General features: G+C 40.0%; 1 protein-coding gene across 8 annotated transcripts in view; it reads left to right on the top strand.

Annotated features, from left to right (window-relative positions):
• tenm4 (teneurin transmembrane protein 4) overlaps positions 1–20,287 on the top strand; it is a 165,817-nt gene that overhangs the window by 86,626 nt on the left and 58,904 nt on the right. For 7 of the 8 annotated variants that reach the window (XM_080888551.1, XM_080888550.1, XM_080888547.1 and 4 more), the window contains 8 exons: positions 31–129; positions 1,035–1,270; positions 6,602–6,766; positions 9,971–10,185; positions 11,268–11,478; positions 14,798–14,899; positions 15,562–15,756; positions 17,264–17,464. In XM_080888551.1, the coding sequence (XP_080744677.1) occupies positions 31–129; positions 1,035–1,270; positions 6,602–6,766; positions 9,971–10,185; positions 11,268–11,478; positions 14,798–14,899; positions 15,562–15,756; positions 17,264–17,464 (1,424 nt within the window). The remainder of the gene's footprint in view (positions 1–30; positions 130–1,034; positions 1,271–6,601; positions 6,767–9,970; positions 10,186–11,267; positions 11,479–14,797; positions 14,900–15,561; positions 15,757–17,263; positions 17,465–20,287) is intronic. The other variant, XM_080888549.1, reaches the window with a different exon arrangement.

The raw sequence follows: 20,287 nt of genomic DNA, 5'->3' as shown, positions 1-20,287 counted from the left end.
CTTCATATCCATCTTTCCACCTGTGTGTAGAAACATAGCAAAGCAGACATTCCTAGAGACTTTACAGGACAACCTCATTGAGATGGACATTCTGGCATCAGCACGCCACGATGCCTCGTACAACGACGGGTATGTTGCATGTTTGCTATCTGGCTCAGACTACTGTCAGGATCTGCTTTGCCATGAAAACAATAGATGCCTGCACTATTTTCCATCGAGCATCCTCTGTTTTGAAACACTGTCAATCATCTGTGTACATCTCCTGCAGTGTTACAATCCTTGCTGTATTTGTCCCTTCCCTGTTTTAATACAACTAACAATTTGCATCGAGTAACATTGTTGGATTGTATTGCTTTTGAATAATGGTAAACACGACTGCTGTGTGGAACACAGTTGCCCATGCTGTCTCCTGTTGCTTGAATAGGACATGTGAGAGATCTGTCCTGATATGTATAAATAAAATATAGTCTCGGTGACTTTCCACATCATACATTGTAATATGACATTCAATCACGCTCATGTCACTGTTGCTCGAGAGCTTCTTGTATGCTTGTCAGTAAAATGGCCTTGACAACAGTGCCGCTGCCACTGGCTCTCTGATGGGCTGATCATCCGGCACTTGGACATGTAGCTGTACACGTTTTCTGAGATAGCCAGCCATGTTCTTCAAGGGCGAATAAATCTGCTCAACTCCATGCTGAAACCTTATATAATGTATCTCTCCTCTACGTAGCCTTGACACATGGTTATGGGGAATTACTCCTCTCGCAACGGATGGAATATATAAACAAGAGCCAGCTGTGGTCACTCGTCCTCTGAAAGAGATTTAATATAGATTCACAGTTTCAGCTGTTTCAACCCGAAATGCCTTAGTTTTCTCACTAATCTAGCATGACTATGGTAACACTACTGAATGTGCTTGGTATTACTTACCACTGGAAAGGGCCGTACCTGGATAGACAGTAACCTGCAACGTTATGGTCATGAGCACCTAGTGTTTCTGTTAGAACTAACAAGCAAATGTATTTTCCCAGGCACTTCCTATTCAAACCAGGTGGAACATCACCAATGTATTGCACAACTTCACCAGGATACCCTTTGACCTCCAGCACAGTTTACTCGCCTCCTCCACGACCTTTGCCTCGAAACACCTTCTCTCGACCTGCCTTCAGCCTGAAGAAACCCTATAAGCACTGCAACTGGAAATGTGCTGCTCTCAGTGCCATCCTCATCTCAGTAACACTGCTGTTCCTGTTAGCCTACTTCATCGGTGAGTCACCTCTGACACTCTCATACACCAAGACGTATACCTCTGTCAGTCACTTCCAAACCCCGCCCCTCACTTGAATGCAGACATAGGATGAATACATACTTTATCATTTCCTTCTGTCATCCATTTCAATAGTGATGAATCTGTCCTCTGCACCTTATATAAGCATGGTTATATAGGGACTCACAGATTGACTCTTTGCCCACACAATTTGTCTAAAGAAACATTATCATTCATAGATTGGACTGACTGAATCTGCAGACAGGCAATCCAGTGTCTTGCTCTTGCGAATAGCCAGGATGTGAAATAAATTAATAAGACATCAGCCATCACACGAGAGAGGGCTGCACATTTAGAATATTCATCTTATTTCATTTAAGATTCCCTAAACAGCATTCTCAGGTCCCAGCTGGGTAAGGACTATCAGATAAGTTTTGCTATTAAATCATTTCTGCTCATTTTGACTGCTGTCCTCCCCTAAGGCATTGATATTCATATCCAGTCATACTGTTTTCATTTCTGTGATCTATATACACTAGAAGTGTTTACACAGCATTTTGGTTGCAAATAATCACAAAAAGACAGAAATGAAAGGATAAAATATTAAAGTATATGTGGGGGGTTCCTGTAAGCAATCTCCATATCAATCAAGCGATCTCGCTTCAGCTTCAGACTGTCACAAAGCAACTTCCTGATGTTTAAAACAATCATTCCCAACAATTTAATTTGCCACATCTTGACATATGGAGAATTTCTAGAGGAGAGCAAATGTTTTTAGAACTTAGCTAACTATAACGTATGAAGCTAATGTCTTTGTTCTTGGATAGTAGAAGGATTCGTAAAACTGTGGATAAATTAAATGCCAGTGGCAGCCCTGTTGGTACATTCAAGGTCACTAACAACATATTTGGAGTTCAGTCTAAATTAAGTAAGCTACAGGTTGACTGAGTTATTACTATAAACTAGGCTATGTTTGGGGTTCATGAACAAGGAGAAAAGATCATGTTTGAAACAAAGTGTCAGAGGTTCTGTATTACAGTGAGAAGTCATTTAAAATTTCACAAAAAGGTTTGTTTGAATTGTGAATTTAAATATTGTCATTGCCTTGATTAGCAGATATTTCCAACAGTCTGCTGATTGGAATGAAAAACAAGCAACAGCTTTTGTAATTAAGTAATGAAAGATCACTGTAACCCACAAATAAAAAAAGGAGTTGATACACATTTCCGTTTAATTTATTTTTACCATATTATGTACATCTGGTTTACTGTGAATTTCTGCTTAATATACAGATGGCTACACTGTTGAATTTAAGTCTTAAATAGAAAAAGGAATAATTCATTGTGAAGGATGGCGAGAACGCTGTTCATTTGCATGAAGTTGATGAAAGAAATCTTGATAGTTCTGCTGGGTGTCACAAGGGAGTTACATTTTATGAAGGTTATTTGTTGTAGATACACATTAGGAAGTAACAACCACAAAAGCTATCATTAATTCTTCTCTTTAAGAACACACAAACTAAAATGTGATTATTATTTTTGTTACCAGAACCATTTAAACTGAACTGTGCTGGTGTTAAAAAAAAACACACGCAAACTGTTTGCTGCTCATATTATCTACATCTACTTGTTTTAAATTGGTAGGCAATTTAATATGACCAATTTTAGTTTGGTTTTCTTTTGGCATCACCGGTGTAATTTGGATGTTAAAGTAGAGATACAATTTGTGTCTTCTGCTTGTGACCTGGCCAAAAGCCAAAGATCCCCATCAGTCTGATGGTGCTTAATCAGACTCTGTAATTATAGCCTGCAAAGCTCAGGCCATCTCTCAATGCACCACAAGTAAACATGTTGGAGACCAAGCCTCACCCTAAGATCAGAATTTCAAATCAAGAACGTGGGTCATATTTAATTAAAAGCTTGATGAGAAAATACATTTAATTCCAAGTGCAATTAATTATTGAGGTCTGTAATTGGGAACTCTGGGTGAGATGTCTAATGAACCCAGTTATGCCTTGTGACAGATGTTTTGACATGTAGCACAGTTTTATTTTTTCACAGCTGTGTAAATTGGAACATTTTGAAGTGCAAAAAGGTTGGGAGTTTAAGGTGCCACCATATTGTCTCAGTGGTTGCTTTCTCATTAGCACATTTTTATATATTTCTCATTTTAAGGTCATCAGTATCCTCTTGTGTTCCCTTCCATTCACCCTGGGTATCTAACTAAGCACAATTAGGCTGGTCCCCATCTATTGTTAGACTTTAAGGTCATCCAACCCGGTAAAAGGCTCTGTAGCCCCGGTCATACCTGTTTGTATGTCTTTCAATACCTCCCAATATCTTAGCAATCAATTACTTTTATAGTGAATTATTTTCCACAGCCAAAAAACGTTTTTTCCCTTCGTTGAAACCCCTTTTTGATTTAATCCTAGAATACACAATATAGATTCAAAGTCCTATATTTATGTGTAATGATAAACACCTGTGCTACAGTAATATTTGAATATACTATTGTTTTTTTTCTTTGTCCTATGCAGTATCAATTAGTCATTGCATTTACAACTACATAATATGTGCTTTTTTGGTATATTAACAAACATTAGTTAGAACACAGGTATAGAGAAACAGACAGATTGTGTTTAAATTCAAAGAGCAACAATTGGAAGTATTCATTTTACCACTTAAACATGATTTATACAGAACATCAGAAAAAAGCATCAATATGAATTTTTGCAGGTTTTAGCTCAAGGTCTTAGCTTTTTGGTAATTTCTTTGTTCCATCAGGCACTCAGATTGGATGGATGCTTTGATGTGATGTCTTTTTTCCATCCCAGCTGGCATTAATATTTTTTTCTGCACTGAACTAAGCAACACTGAAATTTCTGTGGCAAATCACAGATAGCAATACGGTTTGACTTCCTCAGATTGGCTGAGAAGTCTTCTACTACAGTACCTCTGCCTCCTAATTGGCACATGGCGTGACTCAACTTCCTGATAAGTGAAAGGAAGGCACAACATGTGCTCAGGACAAAATGGACAGTCCTATAAAGCACAATACTCGTGACAGGTCAGCGGCATCATTGGAATGTAGACACAGCGTGTCAGTGCCAGCGGCTGTCATGTTAGAAGTACCTTGTTATTCCTACTACCTGTCTTTAGTTTGCAGGCAGTTGCAGCAGCCATATTACTATCATTGCACAGTGTTTGCAAAGTTTGAAAGGCAAGCAAAACCAAATTAGGAGGCCTCTCCACTGGCTCAGGTCCAGTGCTCTGCATATCATAGATACCACGAAGGCGCTGAAGTAAATCTTTAAGGATGGGAGAGGGAGGCTCTTTAACCATTTTCCATTAGGGGCCTCAGGGACAGATGGGATGAAGAACGGGGCTCACAAAGACGTGATTACTAGGACACTTGGAACGACATTGTGCCTGGTGACTTTGTGATTGTTCAGCAACGTACACTGACTCTTTCCATTTTGCCAGTCAGTGTTGAGCTACAAATCAAAGGAATGTCATTCTGGAACTTACAAAATGGCAAATAAAGCCATCTGTCTCTTCTATGGTTGCCTTCCACAGACACAGTCACTTCCACAAGCACTGGGCATGCACAGAACAGATGCTGGTATTGAAGATGAACTTTTATCATGTTAGGGAATGTTTGCATTGTGGTTTCCCTGATAACCACTCCATTGCTTGTTGTCTTTATTCACAAATCCATGCAAATATTTTAGTGAGCATTTGGTACTGCTTAACAAGTGTGCCGAATAAATTATTAAGGACTCTTAAATACATCATGCGCATGCAGTTCTAGACTTAATATAATGCCAGTTGCTTAATGATGCAAACCGGCGGATTTGTGTCTAAAACCCTTTTGTTTTTACTCTGATGAAGACACAATCATCTTCTAGTCCTTTGTTTTTGGAGGGTTTCTGACCGTGGCCTAACGAGCTAATGCTGGAACTGTATAGTTGTAGAGGACCCTTTTCAAATAATGTATTCTCCCGCTTCATTATTATTATTGTTATTATTATTATTATTATTATTATTATTATTATGGTAACCAGTGGTAACCACTTTTATCTGATAGCAGGTTGATTCTTGGTGCAAACTCCAGTCTCTGTGCTAGCGTGGGTTTCCTCCCACAGTCCAAAGACATGTTTGTCTGTCTCGCTGTGACGGACTGGTCACCTGTCCAGGGAGTACCAACATCTCTTGACCTATGCCAGATGGGATGGGCTCCATCCCCCTGGTAACACTAATCTACTCAGGCAGTTAAGAAAATGGGTACATAAAGTTAGTTGTAAGCGAAATCCAGACCAGTACAAACATTAGTCTCGTTATTCTCATTTTGATTCTTTTTCGAGTAAATGCAGTAAATTGACAAACAAATTTCTGTCACAGTCATTGTTATTCTTAGTTCTTGCCGTAATCTTATAAAATGACTATCAAATTTCTCCCCAGCAAAAAGATTACAAGAAATCAGTTTGACTTTTGTTTTGTGAGCTATTAATGTTATTATTATTTGTTTTGTATGAATAATCCTGAAATGCTTATGGACATGACTCTGTGCGCTTATAAAGGGGAAACAGAAATGAAGAAAACAGCGTTGTGCTGTAAAATTGTCAGTTAATTTCTCTCCTCATAATTTAATTGCATTATAATATCCTTGAGGAGCTTAAGAGAACCAGCTAAACAATAAAACAGCTATATCGAGTTTCTTGGCCTTTTCTGCTGACTGTTTACTTCAATATTGGCTTTTGCCTTGCTAAGCTTGCCTTGTCCATTCTTTTATTGGTAATCTGTCATGGTCGGCCCCTCCTCCGTCTGTCCTGCGCTTTAGTGCCATTGTTCCAAAGGACATTTCTTTTGTCGACCTTGTAAAATATCCGTGTGCTTCATTCAGTCTGTTCACATTGAAACACCCCTGGTGTCTCCCTGCTGATTTGTTTTTTCTTTGTCCTAACCGTCCCCTAGTTTTGCAGGGGACTGTAACGGTAATGTGCTTGGAAAAAATGGTACTCCAGTGTTGGTGTGGTGAGACAGATGTTGTCCCATGGGGTCAAGATAGCATTCATCTTGTGATTTTACTACTCAGCATTTTGCGAAAAAGCCTGTTAACCATTAAACCAGCTATTGTTCCTTATTCTATGTACTTCCTCTTCCCACCTTGCAGCTGACACCTTCATTATATTAAGCAAAATGAAAAAGAAGCAAATAATAATAGTTCTGTGAGAACATTAAGGTTATACGTTTTCAGCTTAGCTATAATCCAACTTTAAAATGGTTCTTAGCATGAATAAATTCTGAAATTGTCTTATATTTCACATTTCAGCCATGCACCTTTTTGGATTAAACTGGCACCTGCAACCCATGCAGAGACAGATGTATCAGCTGTCAGAGGACAATATAAGTGGCCTAACCTTTCCTACAGACCTGAGCTTGCCACCACTTGGCAGCACAGGCTTGGAAATACATGACCGCAAAGGAAAAGATGACAGTAAGTACAGTTTTTATCAGAATAACTTCCATCCATCCATCCATCCATTCGCTTCCGCTTATCCTTTTCAGGGTCGCGGGGGGCGCTGGAGCCTATCCCAGCTGTCATAGGGCGAGAGGCAGGGTACACCCTGGACAGGTCGCCAGTCTGTCGCAGGGCTAACACATAGGGACAGACAACCATTCACACCTAGTGGCAATTTGGATTATCCAATTAACCTATCCCCACAAGTTGCATGTCTTTGGACGGCATAACACAGGACAGAATAACTTATTTTATTTAAAAAGACATATGTTTTTTCTGAATGGTACTCGCTATAAGTAAATAATCTTAAATGTAGCTGTTCTTGTTTTGATGATGAATTCTTGCACATTCATTTGTGAAAGTTTTTCAGATCTCAAAGTTTTAAAGATGACATTTCAGAGCTCTTGTGAGTTTATTATTATTTTGTCATCCAGTTTCACATTTTGTTCACTTGTCTCCATGGCATGGAGAGATCTGCATTGTAATCCTGTGAAAGTTGTTGTAAGTGGGAAAGTGTTATTTGTTCCTGGAGGGAGAAAATGGAGCAGCTTAAGGGACTGAGTATCCAGGGGCTGGAGGGGGATTAGCCACTCTGTCCCCTTCAGAACGGATGTGAGCCTTTCATCTCCTAGCTCGGGCTGCCTTTCCTGGCAGCCAAAGAAAGCATGTGCTCACCCAACGGTACCAACTGCTCAACTCAAAAAAGTTTGCTCTGTTCCATTCCTGAACAAATGCGCCCAGATTTAACCATGTGATTTGCCACTGGCATACCACAATAGGTAGAAGATAGAGCTATTACTATATAAATGAATCCAGGAGTTGTCTTTTTCATTTACTGGGCAGCAGAAGTGTGTTTAGCTTGCCATCATGACTATAACAAAGCTCAGACTCTGCACAGCACCAATTGCTGATAGGAAATCAATAACTATAGTTTTCTAAATAAGTTAAAGTTTGCTCTGCTATCGCTGGAAACAATGCTGGGCTATCTAATGTTTTATCAAGGTGATTTGTACAATGTCGAAATTTGATATCGTTCTCTCTTTCTGGTTCTCGTGTTTCCATCAGAGCACTATGCTGTAGCTTATCTTGCAGAAGAAAATAGCATTTATTTAACCATGAGGCCCATTATCACTTGTCCCGGGTTATGATTTATTTAAACAGCCTGATGAGTACAACCATTAATGTGCTGCATAAATACGCACACACGCCAACATGTGGAGAATGTGCCTGTGTGCTGCAGCATTATGTAAAACCCAAATCTGGGAGACGGAGAGTGTGTCCTGTATACTCTGATAAAACCAACTGCCACTGATTGACTTTTGCGAAGACTTCCATCTGGTGTGCCATGTGTAACCCTAAGTGTCCTAGGGGTAGTTTGTATGGATGCCTGTTTTAGTCGACTCCACAGCTGAAATTAGCTCATCTACATGTGCAAACAGATGTTGCCCTTTCCGCAGAGTCCAATAAGTTGTATTATGGAGCATATGGACAATTTTTAGCAGTAGATGCGCTAATACCTGAGTGGGTAGTAGCATTAGAAATCCCTCTTTTCTATAATTACAATTTTCACTTTATTACTTTTCCTTTTTACTATCAAAGTACTGATGCATTTCTGTTTTATCAAGTATTTTCAGTCCCATACCCCTGCAAACATATGTACTTTCTTTTATGTAATACAATGTTACAATGTAAAGGTGGGATTATGTGTAACATGTAAGGCAGGGGTGCCCAATCCCAGTCCTCGAGAGCTACCGTCTTGTAGCTTTTAGATGCATCCTTGCACCTGAATCAAATGAATGGCTTGTTATCAGGCCTTTGCCAAACTTGATGGCATGCTGAAGAGGTAATCAAACCATTTGATTCAGCTGTGTTGGAGTAGGGATGCATAGCTCTCGAGGACTGGATTGGGCACCCCTGATGTAGGGTTTATAAAGCACCTTGAGGCAACTGTTGTTGGATTTGGTCATATACATATATATATATGACCAAATCCAACAACAGTTTGGCAACTCAATATTAAATTGAGTTGAATTAAAGTATAAAGACAGAATGCAATAACTTACTTATCACTGAAATTCAGTGCTTAATAGAAAATAGGACCTAGTGAAAAATACCAAATATTGCGGCTGATTGATAATAAAAACAAAAACACAGGGCAAAGGGACATATTTGCAACTTTCTGGCATTACCTTGTCTTTTAATTGCACAGCATTTACTATAGTTTCAAAGAAATACACTTTTTTTCCATTAATAAGTGATTTTTAGTTACTTAAAAATTCACAATGTCTTTATATTTTAGCACCCAAACTTTTTAATAAAGTGAAATAAGCCAGACCTTTCATGAAAAGGTCATTGTCTGGATGGAAGCATTTGTTGCTTCAAAACCTGCATTTGTTGTTCAGCGTTTATAGAGCCTTAGCTGAAGTTTCATCTGTGCACTAATCCACCTCCATATCATCATGGATGCTGGCTTTTTCGGTTGAGTTTGAGCATTAATGATAAGCCAGATATTTCTCCTCCTCTTTAGCGCAAATACATATATATCAAGTACATTTGATAATGGTTTGATTATTTGATGATGTGTATATATATAGTATTCGCTGGATTCTACTAATTATTCAATAATCGATTGAACAACTGATCATGAAATCCCCTGTTTTATTTTCTTAATAGTTCGTCCTTTGCATTGAGTTTTTATACTTCACAACTTTTGTTTTGTTGCACTTGTCCCCAATTTTTTGAAACATGGTGATAGCACCAAACCAAAAAACACTATCTCCGTTCATGATACAATTTTTTGTACTGAAATGAATAATGCTATCTCATGTTGAAATGTATTTTATCGTGATCATGATCATCATTTCTTTTTAACAAAAATATTTTTTCTATTTGCCATATCAGAAGACTCAAAACAGGACACTTCAAAAAGTAACTGGATTTTTGTTTGAAGACTATATTTTCTTTCTTTTGTGCTCTCCCCTCTAGTGGAATTGTGACTGAAATTGCTGGCAGTGGTCGGAGGGTTCATTCATTATATTTTTTCACTGGCTGTCAGCGGCGTGATTGAATATCTGTGATATGGTCAGACTATCATGCTCCAGCAAACTGAGTCCCTCTGCCATCCACATGGTGGATTAATGGTGTGATCTCTTTGACCGATTTACTTTGTGTGCAATGCAGGCAAATTGGACAGCTTGTTCCCAGATGACAGCTATATAGATATGGGAGAGATTGACGTGGGGCGTAAGGTCGCACAGCAGATTCCTCCTGGTATCTTCTGGAGATCCCAGGTCTTCATTGATCATCCCATGTACCTAAAGTTTAATGTGTCCCTAAGTAAAGATGCCTTAGTGGGGATCTATGGAAGGAGAGGTCTTCCTCCATCACACACACAGGTAGGCAATATTTACATGTCACTGATGCTGTTACAGTAAATGTATTCTACTGCACTTATTAGAATCTAAATGGTCGATGCACTTAGCATGTTTGAATGTTTGCGATGCCAAATCGCGTTACTCAATGTTGTGTTTTGTTTGCAAAAGACAATGGTGTATTGTAAATGTGATGTTTTATGAAAAAATTTCCAATCATGCCTGCATTGTACAAGGATTCTTCTTCTTTTCCCATTCTTCTTCTGCCACAAAATATAAATTGGGATATTGTTTAAAAGAATCTATCTAGCCATGTAGGAACGTGTCATGAATGCAAACCAATTCCGAGTTTTCTCTATTCTATTAAAAATCGCTTTCTTGTTGCAGAAAGGTTTATGGAAAACTTCTTCAGGTTCAATACCATCTGAGAGTCGCACAAAAATATTGGGCAGATTTTCCGTCTGTATATAGCCGAGAATGAGACATGTCATGTTATTAATCATACCTTGCCACTTGCTTCGCACAGTTGAGATTACTTCTGTAAATGCAAGTGCAGTTCAGCAAAATTGTTTATAGCATGAATTTTGTTTCCGCTAATGTCCAGTGATATTGATTTTTCAGTCAGCCAACAGAGTTGCCTGTTTCCTCTATTTATGCTTCAAAGAAAATCATCTAGAGTGGAGTTTTCGTAATGTGGCTGATTACACATAGAATGGCAGATGAGTCAAGATTCCCTTCCTTATGTAAATGAAAATGAAATGCCGTCTCATTGGTATTCATTGACTCAAAGCTGATGTGAAGCAAATCGGTGCAGATGTTATTTGGTAAACACTAACTTTAATTCCTCCAGCTTCCCTTTTTTCCACTGTAATAGTTTCAAACAAGGCTTTTATAAGATATGCGGACTCTGAAATTATCTCAGCCCATCCAGCCACGATGTGCCAAGACTTAACTCAAGCTCCTCTAGAATGATGAGTTATTCATGCAGACCAAATGATGCTCCACTATAAAGAGGGCTGAAAGCACTCAAGTCTCATGTGTCACTCTAATGGTGTGTCTGCGGTCCATCCATCAGTCTTTCTCACTTTCTGTGTTTCTGTCTGCAGTTTGACTTCGTGGAGCTTTTGGATGGGCGGCGGCTCCTGGCTCAAGACATCCATGGTCTGGAGGGGCCTGTGGCTATGCAGCGAAGCCTAGTACCCATCACTACACATGACACAGGCTTTATCCAGTATATGGACACAGGCATCTGGCATTTGGCCATCTACAACGATGGAAAAGAAACTGAAACTGTCTCCTTCCTCACCACTGCCATAGGTGGGTGCCCTGGGCATGACCTGCTGCTAAAACCTGTAATAGCAAACCGTAATCCCTATAATACCAACCAGGAGCGACTTTACCGCAAACAGCACAGACTTGTAGGCCATGAGTCAGAAACACTGAGAGTTTAAGAGCCAAGGAAAGTGCAGGTTAATCAAGGTGAAGCTGAATATTACAAAATCAGGACATCAGTGCTATCCCACCATGCCCCTGAGTAGGGCATTGAGAGATCATAATATCCTCATTACCCTGAGTGTCTTCCAAGCGAATCAGGGGTCCAGCTTCTCAGAACCATTTGCATACAATTCAAAGTATGATTGTACCCTCCTGCTAGTGCCAGTTTTGATCACGATTTGCTCCAATTTCCATCTACTTTCCATATATCATTGTAGGAAAGATGTTTCCCTCCTCTAACTGTGTGGCACGCGGCTGTGTTTCAGACATACGTCCTTCTTTGTGGAGGTGACTTCATTTTGTACACTCCTCTTTGTTCTCCCTAAAGCGCCTTTGATTAGCACTGCTGTATCAAGCAAGGTGTGAGAGGGCCTAAGGTGTCGACTTTCACGGGGATGGCAGCTGGGAGCTGTTCTCACATGCTCTTTAATTAAAAGCTCCTGGGCCAGAGTCCATCTGTGACAGGGGCTGTGCCAGGCAGCAGATCGATGAGAAGCTGTCCTCAACACCAAGTGGAGACAGGCAAGAGATGCACTATGCCCTCCCGCTGTGCCAACAACAGCTGTAATTCAATACTTAATATATGATATGACACAAAAAGGGGGAGTCAGGGCAGTATGTTTACTCGTGCTTATTTCTTCTTGACTGGGTGTGCATGAAGGCCTCCTGTGGTTTACATAAGAGAAAACATAACTAGGTAAGGTAGTCTGGGGTGGGGCGAGAACTCTGTCTCGATTGAGTCGTATTGGAGCTGATCTGCTCACAGGAGCTCAGAGGGAGGCAGAGGGGCCCTTTTTAAAATGGGTCACCGGTTAAGTGCCCTTCAGCAGAAACTGAATCTTACCAACTGCCTCACTTGTATTGAGCCGTGGAGAAATGGAGTTGACCTTCAAGTAGAACAGCCCAGGTATAGAAATATATGTGAACAATATCGAACAGACACACTCAGAAACACCAGCAGCATTGTTTAAAAGACACTAAAAGTTAAATTATTTCTGTGTTTCTGACAATGCTCGTAGAGAAAATTTATATATAGATCTTTTTCCTTGCCATCAGTGTACTCTCTATGTGCAGCAAATGAAGGGTTTTCTTGGTGCACATAGCCATGCCATAATACATCTGGGGGGATGGAGCGTCCGTGTCTTTAATCTGGGTTGCTCCTCATTACTTGGCTGTGACTCCATGGCAATGTGAAATGTGTCCCACCGAATGTTTTGTATCACAACCCTCTGGAGCATGAAGCCATTTGTCCCTGCTGCCTGGTGCCAGAAATGCTTCAGCCTAGGCACGGCAAAGCAAAGGGAAGCAAAAACCCAGCACCAGTGTCTTACTCTATGTCCCGTTTAACTCTCCAGCAGAAGTTCTTTCTGTACACAACCACCCATCATCCAAAGGTATTGAGCAACCTTAGAGAGCATGGCAAGTCGCTGATTAAACTTGCCTACTGCGCACTACTCTGTCCTCACCGACTGGAGACCCACACAATAGTTAGCTCCCCTGATATGAAGGGTAATGAATTTCAATGAAGCTCTGCTTGAATCCATGATTTATGCGCTGGCCTATGTTGAGTGTGTGGCTAAGAGATATTCAGGGCCTCCTTTCCATGCTCTCAGAGGAATCAGCCAATAGACATGGGCAATGTGCAGTCTACTAAACTGCAGCATTCAGAACAGGAGCACTCCAGTTCATGATTACTTAATTAAATGTGTATGTTGCAATGTTACAATGTTGCTCACCTATCAAATATCTCTGATATAGATACAATAACCTCTGTTATTGATGCTGGTATTCTAATGTCAGGGTATTGCGTTTGAATATCTCAGAGCCTTTCTTTATGAAAAATAATGGTAACCTATTTGAATCTATTGTATAAAGTGCAAATCTGGAATGTAATTATAAATCTGGGTGGGAATTGTTAATAGCTGGCTTGTAGACATCTATTCCTTTTCCCTAACCTTCAATCACTGCCCTACCTACACTGCTGGTCTCTGTAGCTTTGAGCAAAAAGTCCAAGCCTGCTGCTATAGTTAGATGTTCTTGTTGGAAGCCATCAAAACCCCACCAAAGTGCTGATTGCCTCAACCATGCCAGAGGATAGTTTCTCCTGCATCCCTTCACTAACACAAAATGGCAAAGGCAAGCCTGCAGCACATTAGATATCCGCAGCATTTCTCTGCTCGCTGCCTCCTCCTCCTCCTTTTTGCTGTATCTCTGGTCTGCCTGTATCTCTTTCTCCCTCCTCTCTTTGTCTTTTTTTTTCCTCGGTCTTGCATTGCATCCTCAGTGATGATTGACTCTCCAGAGTAAAGGGAAGCTGAATCCATGGCTCACATTTCTAGCCATTTGTGGAGCACAAGAGATTCTTTGTTCTGTAAGTTTTGCCTCAGAGTTTCTGCTGCCTGAAGGCAATGGACAAGATTGAATATTTTTCAGCACCATTTCAGGCTTAATTCAGTGAGCATTGTGCTTCAGATTCCTGCTGCTGTCTGCAGAGATCAGTGGTCAGTCTTATTTCTAATAAAAGCAAGTGCCGGGACATGGTTCTGTAGCACAAATAACTGTTTTGCCAATTAATTTGATTTTGTTAGAGGGATTGCTAGAGGAAAGCTTGGAAAGAGTGTGCGTGCTTTGCTGATTGTTTGCATCAAAGTGCCTCAGTTTAAAGCCATACAGTTAATTGCAATGGCCACGTCCAAACACTGCATGCAAAATGTAAATGACAGTGTAATTTATAAGAAAAACTTACAGTGTAAAACTGAGATCACAGAATAACTCACGATGCCGTCAGATTTACCAGTCACAGCAGATAAATGCGGGTTCCAGAGTTGCAGACACTGTGCCATAAAAGAGTTAATTAGGCAGCTAGTACATGTGGTACTTAAGAGACTTTAATTCCTTTGTAACTTTTCGTAGAAGCCTGAATAATTAGAACTTGTACCCTTTTAGTGAAAGCTCATATTTGTTGTGAAACATTAGTAACACTCAAAATGTTTTGCATTGAAAAAGAAATGTTGACAGGATTGGATCCTCCATGCTTATGACTGTCATTAGCAAAGGGATAATAATCAACCCAAAGAAAATGAGTGGGAGGAAAATTGTTTTTCAAACCACATTACTCAATCTTTTGATTGCTCTCTTGCAGACTCTATTGATGACTGTCCCAGTAACTGCTTTGGGAACGGTGACTGTATTGCTGGAACATGTCACTGCTTTTTAGGATTCAAAGGACCTGACTGTGGGCGAGGTGAGTCACTATCTCACTCATGTTACCTCTGTTAATCATTCAGATGCATTTTCCAATTTATATTCTCTGCATGGCTCGAACAAAACAATTTTACTCCACAATTGCTTTAGTTGTACTTAAGACCTGTTTTATTTAATTAGGCAGTAATACTCGAAATGGTTCAGTACTCATACTGGAGTATTGGGTTGCATATGAAAGAACTCTATAAAAAGCTTTAGATTATAGGGCTAGTATTCACTCATTCTTTCAATTATTAAAGAAAGGCTCTATTAGTTTTTCTCCACATAAAAACAAATTCAGGCAGCGTGTTAGAATGATGGTAGGTTGTTTTTGTTACCTCTTTACACATACTGAACTGCCATCTGTTATCCATGTGTTGATCAGCACCATGCCTGACACTTTAATTCAGCTAATTTTTGTTCTTATGTTTTTTACCAGCCATTGTTAAGACGTTAGATATTTGTTGGCTGCTTTTGTTAGAATATATGGCACATCTGCTCTAGATGCCAAGGTACAGTCGTTTGTGCTAAATAATATTTACCAGACAGGACACCCTTTAACATTTTGGTCATTGTCAGAGCGAGGCTTTAACAAACACTCACTATTCTTTGTGCATGAAGAAGTCCATTCAGATGGATGTATGCTGTCTGCTCTTTTCAAAGCTGCCTGTCCAGTGCTGTGCAGTGGGAATGGTCAATACCTAAAAGGTCGCTGCATGTGTCACAGCGGCTGGAAGGGCTCGGAGTGTGACGTTCCCACCAACCAGTGCATTGACATCACTTGCAGCAACCACGGGATCTGTATAGTCGGGACCTGTATCTGCAACCCTGGCTACAAGGGGGAAAACTGTGAAGAAGGTGATTGTTTTAATATGTCATGGTTATGTATCCTAAACTAATAAAATCCTACATAATGTGGCTGCTGTAACCGCCATCTTAGCCTGTTAGTGCTTGACATTTTACTCATAATGGGAATGGCTATTAAGTTGGTATGGCTTACAGTCTGTTGAGTAGTAAAGACAGGACATCCTCTATGAAGAGCATTATAGCCATAACAGTTCATAATCCGCATCCTAGGTGACTTTTCCTGTATAAATCATGGCTATAAGGCATTATGTTAATGGAAACAGTCCATTTATTGTCTGAAATTCTGAAAAAAAGTCTGATGTTAATCTTCTGGGAACTTCAGATTCATCCTTTGCTGGATAAGGCTTGACCAGATAAGATTGAAGGAGCCATTGTGTTTGTCAGCTCTTGAAGGCTCTCATTTCAAGATGAAAAATGGACCCTGGGAGTTTGATAAATGGGGGTTTCTGACATCCATAGGCCCCCATTCTATTTTAGGTGGAGCGTTAGCCATAAGGAGTGGAGGGGAATGTGGACGAGAGCCCTTTAACATTTTTACCTTTCTTCCATATGACCTTCAGCCACAATGATTAATTGCCAGGAGAGAGTTTCTTGTCAGTTAGCCTCTGATCTTTGTGCCTTGTGCCCAAACCATCTGCTAAGAGGCAAGAGATCCTGTTTGTCTTACTATAACAGCCTTTATAGCCATTTATGTCATGGTAAAGGGGAGCTGTCATGCCGTGGCCTACAGCTCACAGTGACTAGATATTGCTCGTGCTTGGTGCCCGTTTGCCATCTGTGTGTACCATGTAAATATTGTTTGGTAGAAAAAAAACATTAATATTCTGATCATACTCTCCCACAACTCTTGTTCCTTTCAAAGTGAACACTCATTTAGCACGTCAAGGGAAGGCATTAATTTGATATTTGTTGACTAATTGAACTTGTACGGTGTGCACTGAGACAGTGTACAAAAGCCACTGCATGGGAAGCAAATGCAAACTCTTCAAACTGTCTAGAAACTAGAGTTGACTATCTAGTTTTGCCTAGAGGTCTGGCTGTTGCCCCAGGCTTTCCTTACCATTCCTGTAGATTCTGTTAATGGTTTTGGTTTATTCAGATTTGAATTATGCATTATGGTGGCTTTGATTTGTGAGAAACATGCTCTTATTAAACAGCCTTCGCTCTCTGAGAGGATTTTTTGCTGTGAGATAATGGGAGGGTGCCAGCACAAGCATGGGCAGTACCTGTAGTTTTGTGCCATGAGACATACTGTGAAAACAGCCATTTAATTAGCTTCTCTGTAAATCTTGTCACTGATTTTTGAAAAAAAGATGGACCTCCTTGAATAATTTACCCCCATTGGACACGAGCTAAGCTGAGTGCATCTGCAGCTGAATTGCAGCCTATTCCAGTTGCCATTGTACTTTGGCTCAAATAGAGATGCCAGGTTGCCTCTGAAAGAGAGAAACAGCAGGTGACTAGTGTGTCTAACACTCTCTCTTTGGAACCTTTTTAGTGGACTGCCTGGATCCAACATGCTCAGGCCGAGGGGTTTGCGTCCAGGGAGAGTGTCACTGCTTTGTCGGGTGGGGAGGGCCAGGATGTGAGAGCCCTAGGGCCTCCTGCATGGACCAGTGCTCTGGACACGGAGCTTTCCTGGCAGACACAGGAACCTGCAGCTGTGATCCCAACTGGACAGGCCATGACTGTGCTACAGGTGAGTACTTCACTCAAAACAGAGTAAATATTGGGAAAAGCCCTTCTCACAGGCCAGTGCTGATTTAACTCTGATTAGCAAGTTAAAAAAAAAAAGCAGTGCATCCACAGAAAATGTTGCCTTCAGTTCAGTTCAGTTAAATGTTTCTTAGTGTGGAATATGAGCAGGACATACACAATTATTAATGTAGCTTTTCAAAGACATAGAGAAAAAACAAAATGTAAATACTGAAGTAGTTTATTACTTATATCTTGGCATCTGGTCAGCACTGTGAGTGAATAAGGTAGCACGCGTTTAGTAGCTAATATAATTATAGGTGATATGTATAATAATTTTCAGGTTTAATGGATCACAACAACAAAATACCTTGACATCTCTTTTAGTGTACCTTTGGTAATTGCTTTTATCCTTTCAGAGGTAAATATTTGTTACTTTCTTTAAAGAAAATGGCTCACATAAAAGCCATAATTATTCTCATCAGTGATCAGTAGGAGGTCCTTCGATGGCTATCAGATTCTTTTGATTTGGTTCTAAATGTAATTCTCTTACAAATGGTTGTAGTTGTAGAAAAAAGAAAGACAGATAACAGAGATGTTGTCAGAGCCATGATCTAATGCAAGTTTTCGCTCTTTTTTGAGTTCTGGATTTCTTTACATCAGTGCATTGGTTCACAGCTGACTTTTTTCCTGCTCTGAAGCATTGTTCCTATTGCGTTCATCTCGTCCATGGGGAATTGTTATTCAAAGTGTAGAAACAGCATATGATACAGTTTCATAGCTAGAATATACCTTCTACAGGATGTAAGCACGAAAAAAAGGTTTTGTGTTTTTTACAATATAGGTTACAAGTAGATTCTTAAAGTGCCGCGAAACATAGGTAACATCAGATTTGCACTCTGAGAAGTCTAACCAAATTCACATTAGAGGAAAAAAAATTTTTTTTTGTCTAAACATGAAGAATTTAAAAATTCACTCGACATATAAATGTGTTTATATTTGTTGACTGTATTTGTAGCAGATGGACGTTTCAGAGAGCTCCAGCTCAAATTTGTTTATACAGGGACCAGAACAATTTTCAGTATTTTCATTTGCACACAATTTGGATCCTCAGAAAATATTTTTGAAAAGACTATTTTAATACACCAGTCGCTTTGCTTCATGAATCCTTTTATATTCTTGGCAGACGCAATGACCTATTAGGTAATCCTGAGGATTTTAAGGGGAAATGGGCAGTTAGTCTGAGTTTGCCTCACAGAGAAAAAAAGCTCTGCAAATGATGATGAGCTGGCTTTTTATTCTCCTTTATCCTGCTCATTGTAGAGTTTTCTGTGGTCTAATACGACACTAAGCTTGGTGGTAGGGCAGTATAGTTGGCACCGATAACCTTTCAGACATGGCAAAGAAAAAGATGGAAAGCTTTCGATACATTTTTCAAGATTCTTTATCGCCTCTTGCACTATTCTTTTAAGTCAGAAACTCGTTTTCTCGTGTTGCTTTGGGACAGTACAGCCTAGGTGAGCACGGCTGGTATAATGCTGTTAGTAGCCATAAAACAATGCCTGAGGTTTTATGTCCTTTAATATGTGTGTTTTTATGCCATTTTTGCTATTCCTCCACCCAGAGGAAAGTTTGTTTACTCTGTCCTTTAGTGCAAATGGTAACTGCCATCATGGGAATGGGGGTATTTCTCACTGAGGGCTCCTCTGGCCACAGATAATGAGGGTTTGCCTGCAGGCTGTAATTGGATCTTTATCATGTTAAAGGTTTCTACTTTGTTCCAAGTGAACAGTTGTCTCACAGTCAGTTTGAGTCTGTTTTCTCTGACCACTGTGTGTTGTAGTAACTGGTTGAGTTTATGGGAGAGGGGGGGATTGTGTGTGGGGGGGGGTTTTTCCGCATTTTTCTTGATTTTTAAAAAAAAAAATTGTGTTCTTGAGCTCAATCACTGTTGTTTACTAATGTTCACTATGCTCATTACTACTTCCTTCTTAACTGTAATATTTTTCAGAGGACGTAGAAGGTGTAGTTTGACAGAAAATATTTTATTCATAAAATGATTTATAAGCTCTAACTATTCCGTGTTTGCATGTGATTTCCGTTTGTTTGTATGTTGGTGTGCATAAGCAGCCTGTCAGGCACTAATACTGCCAGCACACTTTACCTAGAAATCAAAAGTCAGATGGAAAATCAGCATTTGCATACTTTGTGCTGAGCTGTAATTAGCAGAAGAGAGTGATTCTGATAAAAGCTTTTTAAGCTGGTAATGCCATGTTATGGTTTGTGGCTGAAAATACCACTCTGATTTAATTTGTAACAATGGCAAAATAGGCACTGTAAAGGCGGTAATTGACTTATTACAAGATTTTACCTCCAGTTTGGTCCCCTGTGGTCAAATTTGAATTGGCTTGGCTAATAAGCCAGGAATACATGGCTATTGTTCATCGTTGCCCATACTGCTAAGCCCCTTTTATTACAAAGTAGTTAATAAAGAGGTTAACATTTCAATGAGATTCATAAGTAATCTGTCAGCGTTTAATTTCTTTCAGCTTTCAGCTTGTCATACTCTCCCTCGAGTTCATGTGATGAGGGTAATGTCCCAGGCTCTATCACACCCAGTCAGGGAGGTCTTTCAGCTGCCACACAATAGCATCAGCCAGGCTTTACAGCAGCACTGTCTTTCAGTCTCCTTCATTGTGTCAGTGTACTTCTTCCTCTCGTGTGCAGCACTTAGAGAAAATGAAGAAGAAAACCCCCCCCACCAAAAACCAGTGTATTCATATCCTCTGCTTCAAATCATTTTGTGGAATCTTGCCTCCTTCCTGTA

The sequence above is a fragment of the Rhamphochromis sp. 'chilingali' genome (genome assembly GCF_963969265.1).
Source record: "Rhamphochromis sp. 'chilingali' genome assembly, chromosome: 8".
NCBI lineage: Eukaryota > Metazoa > Chordata > Actinopteri > Cichliformes > Cichlidae > Rhamphochromis > Rhamphochromis sp. 'chilingali'.
The sequence above is the reverse complement of the archived record's forward strand: the minus strand, read 5'-3'. Positions and strand labels throughout refer to the sequence as shown.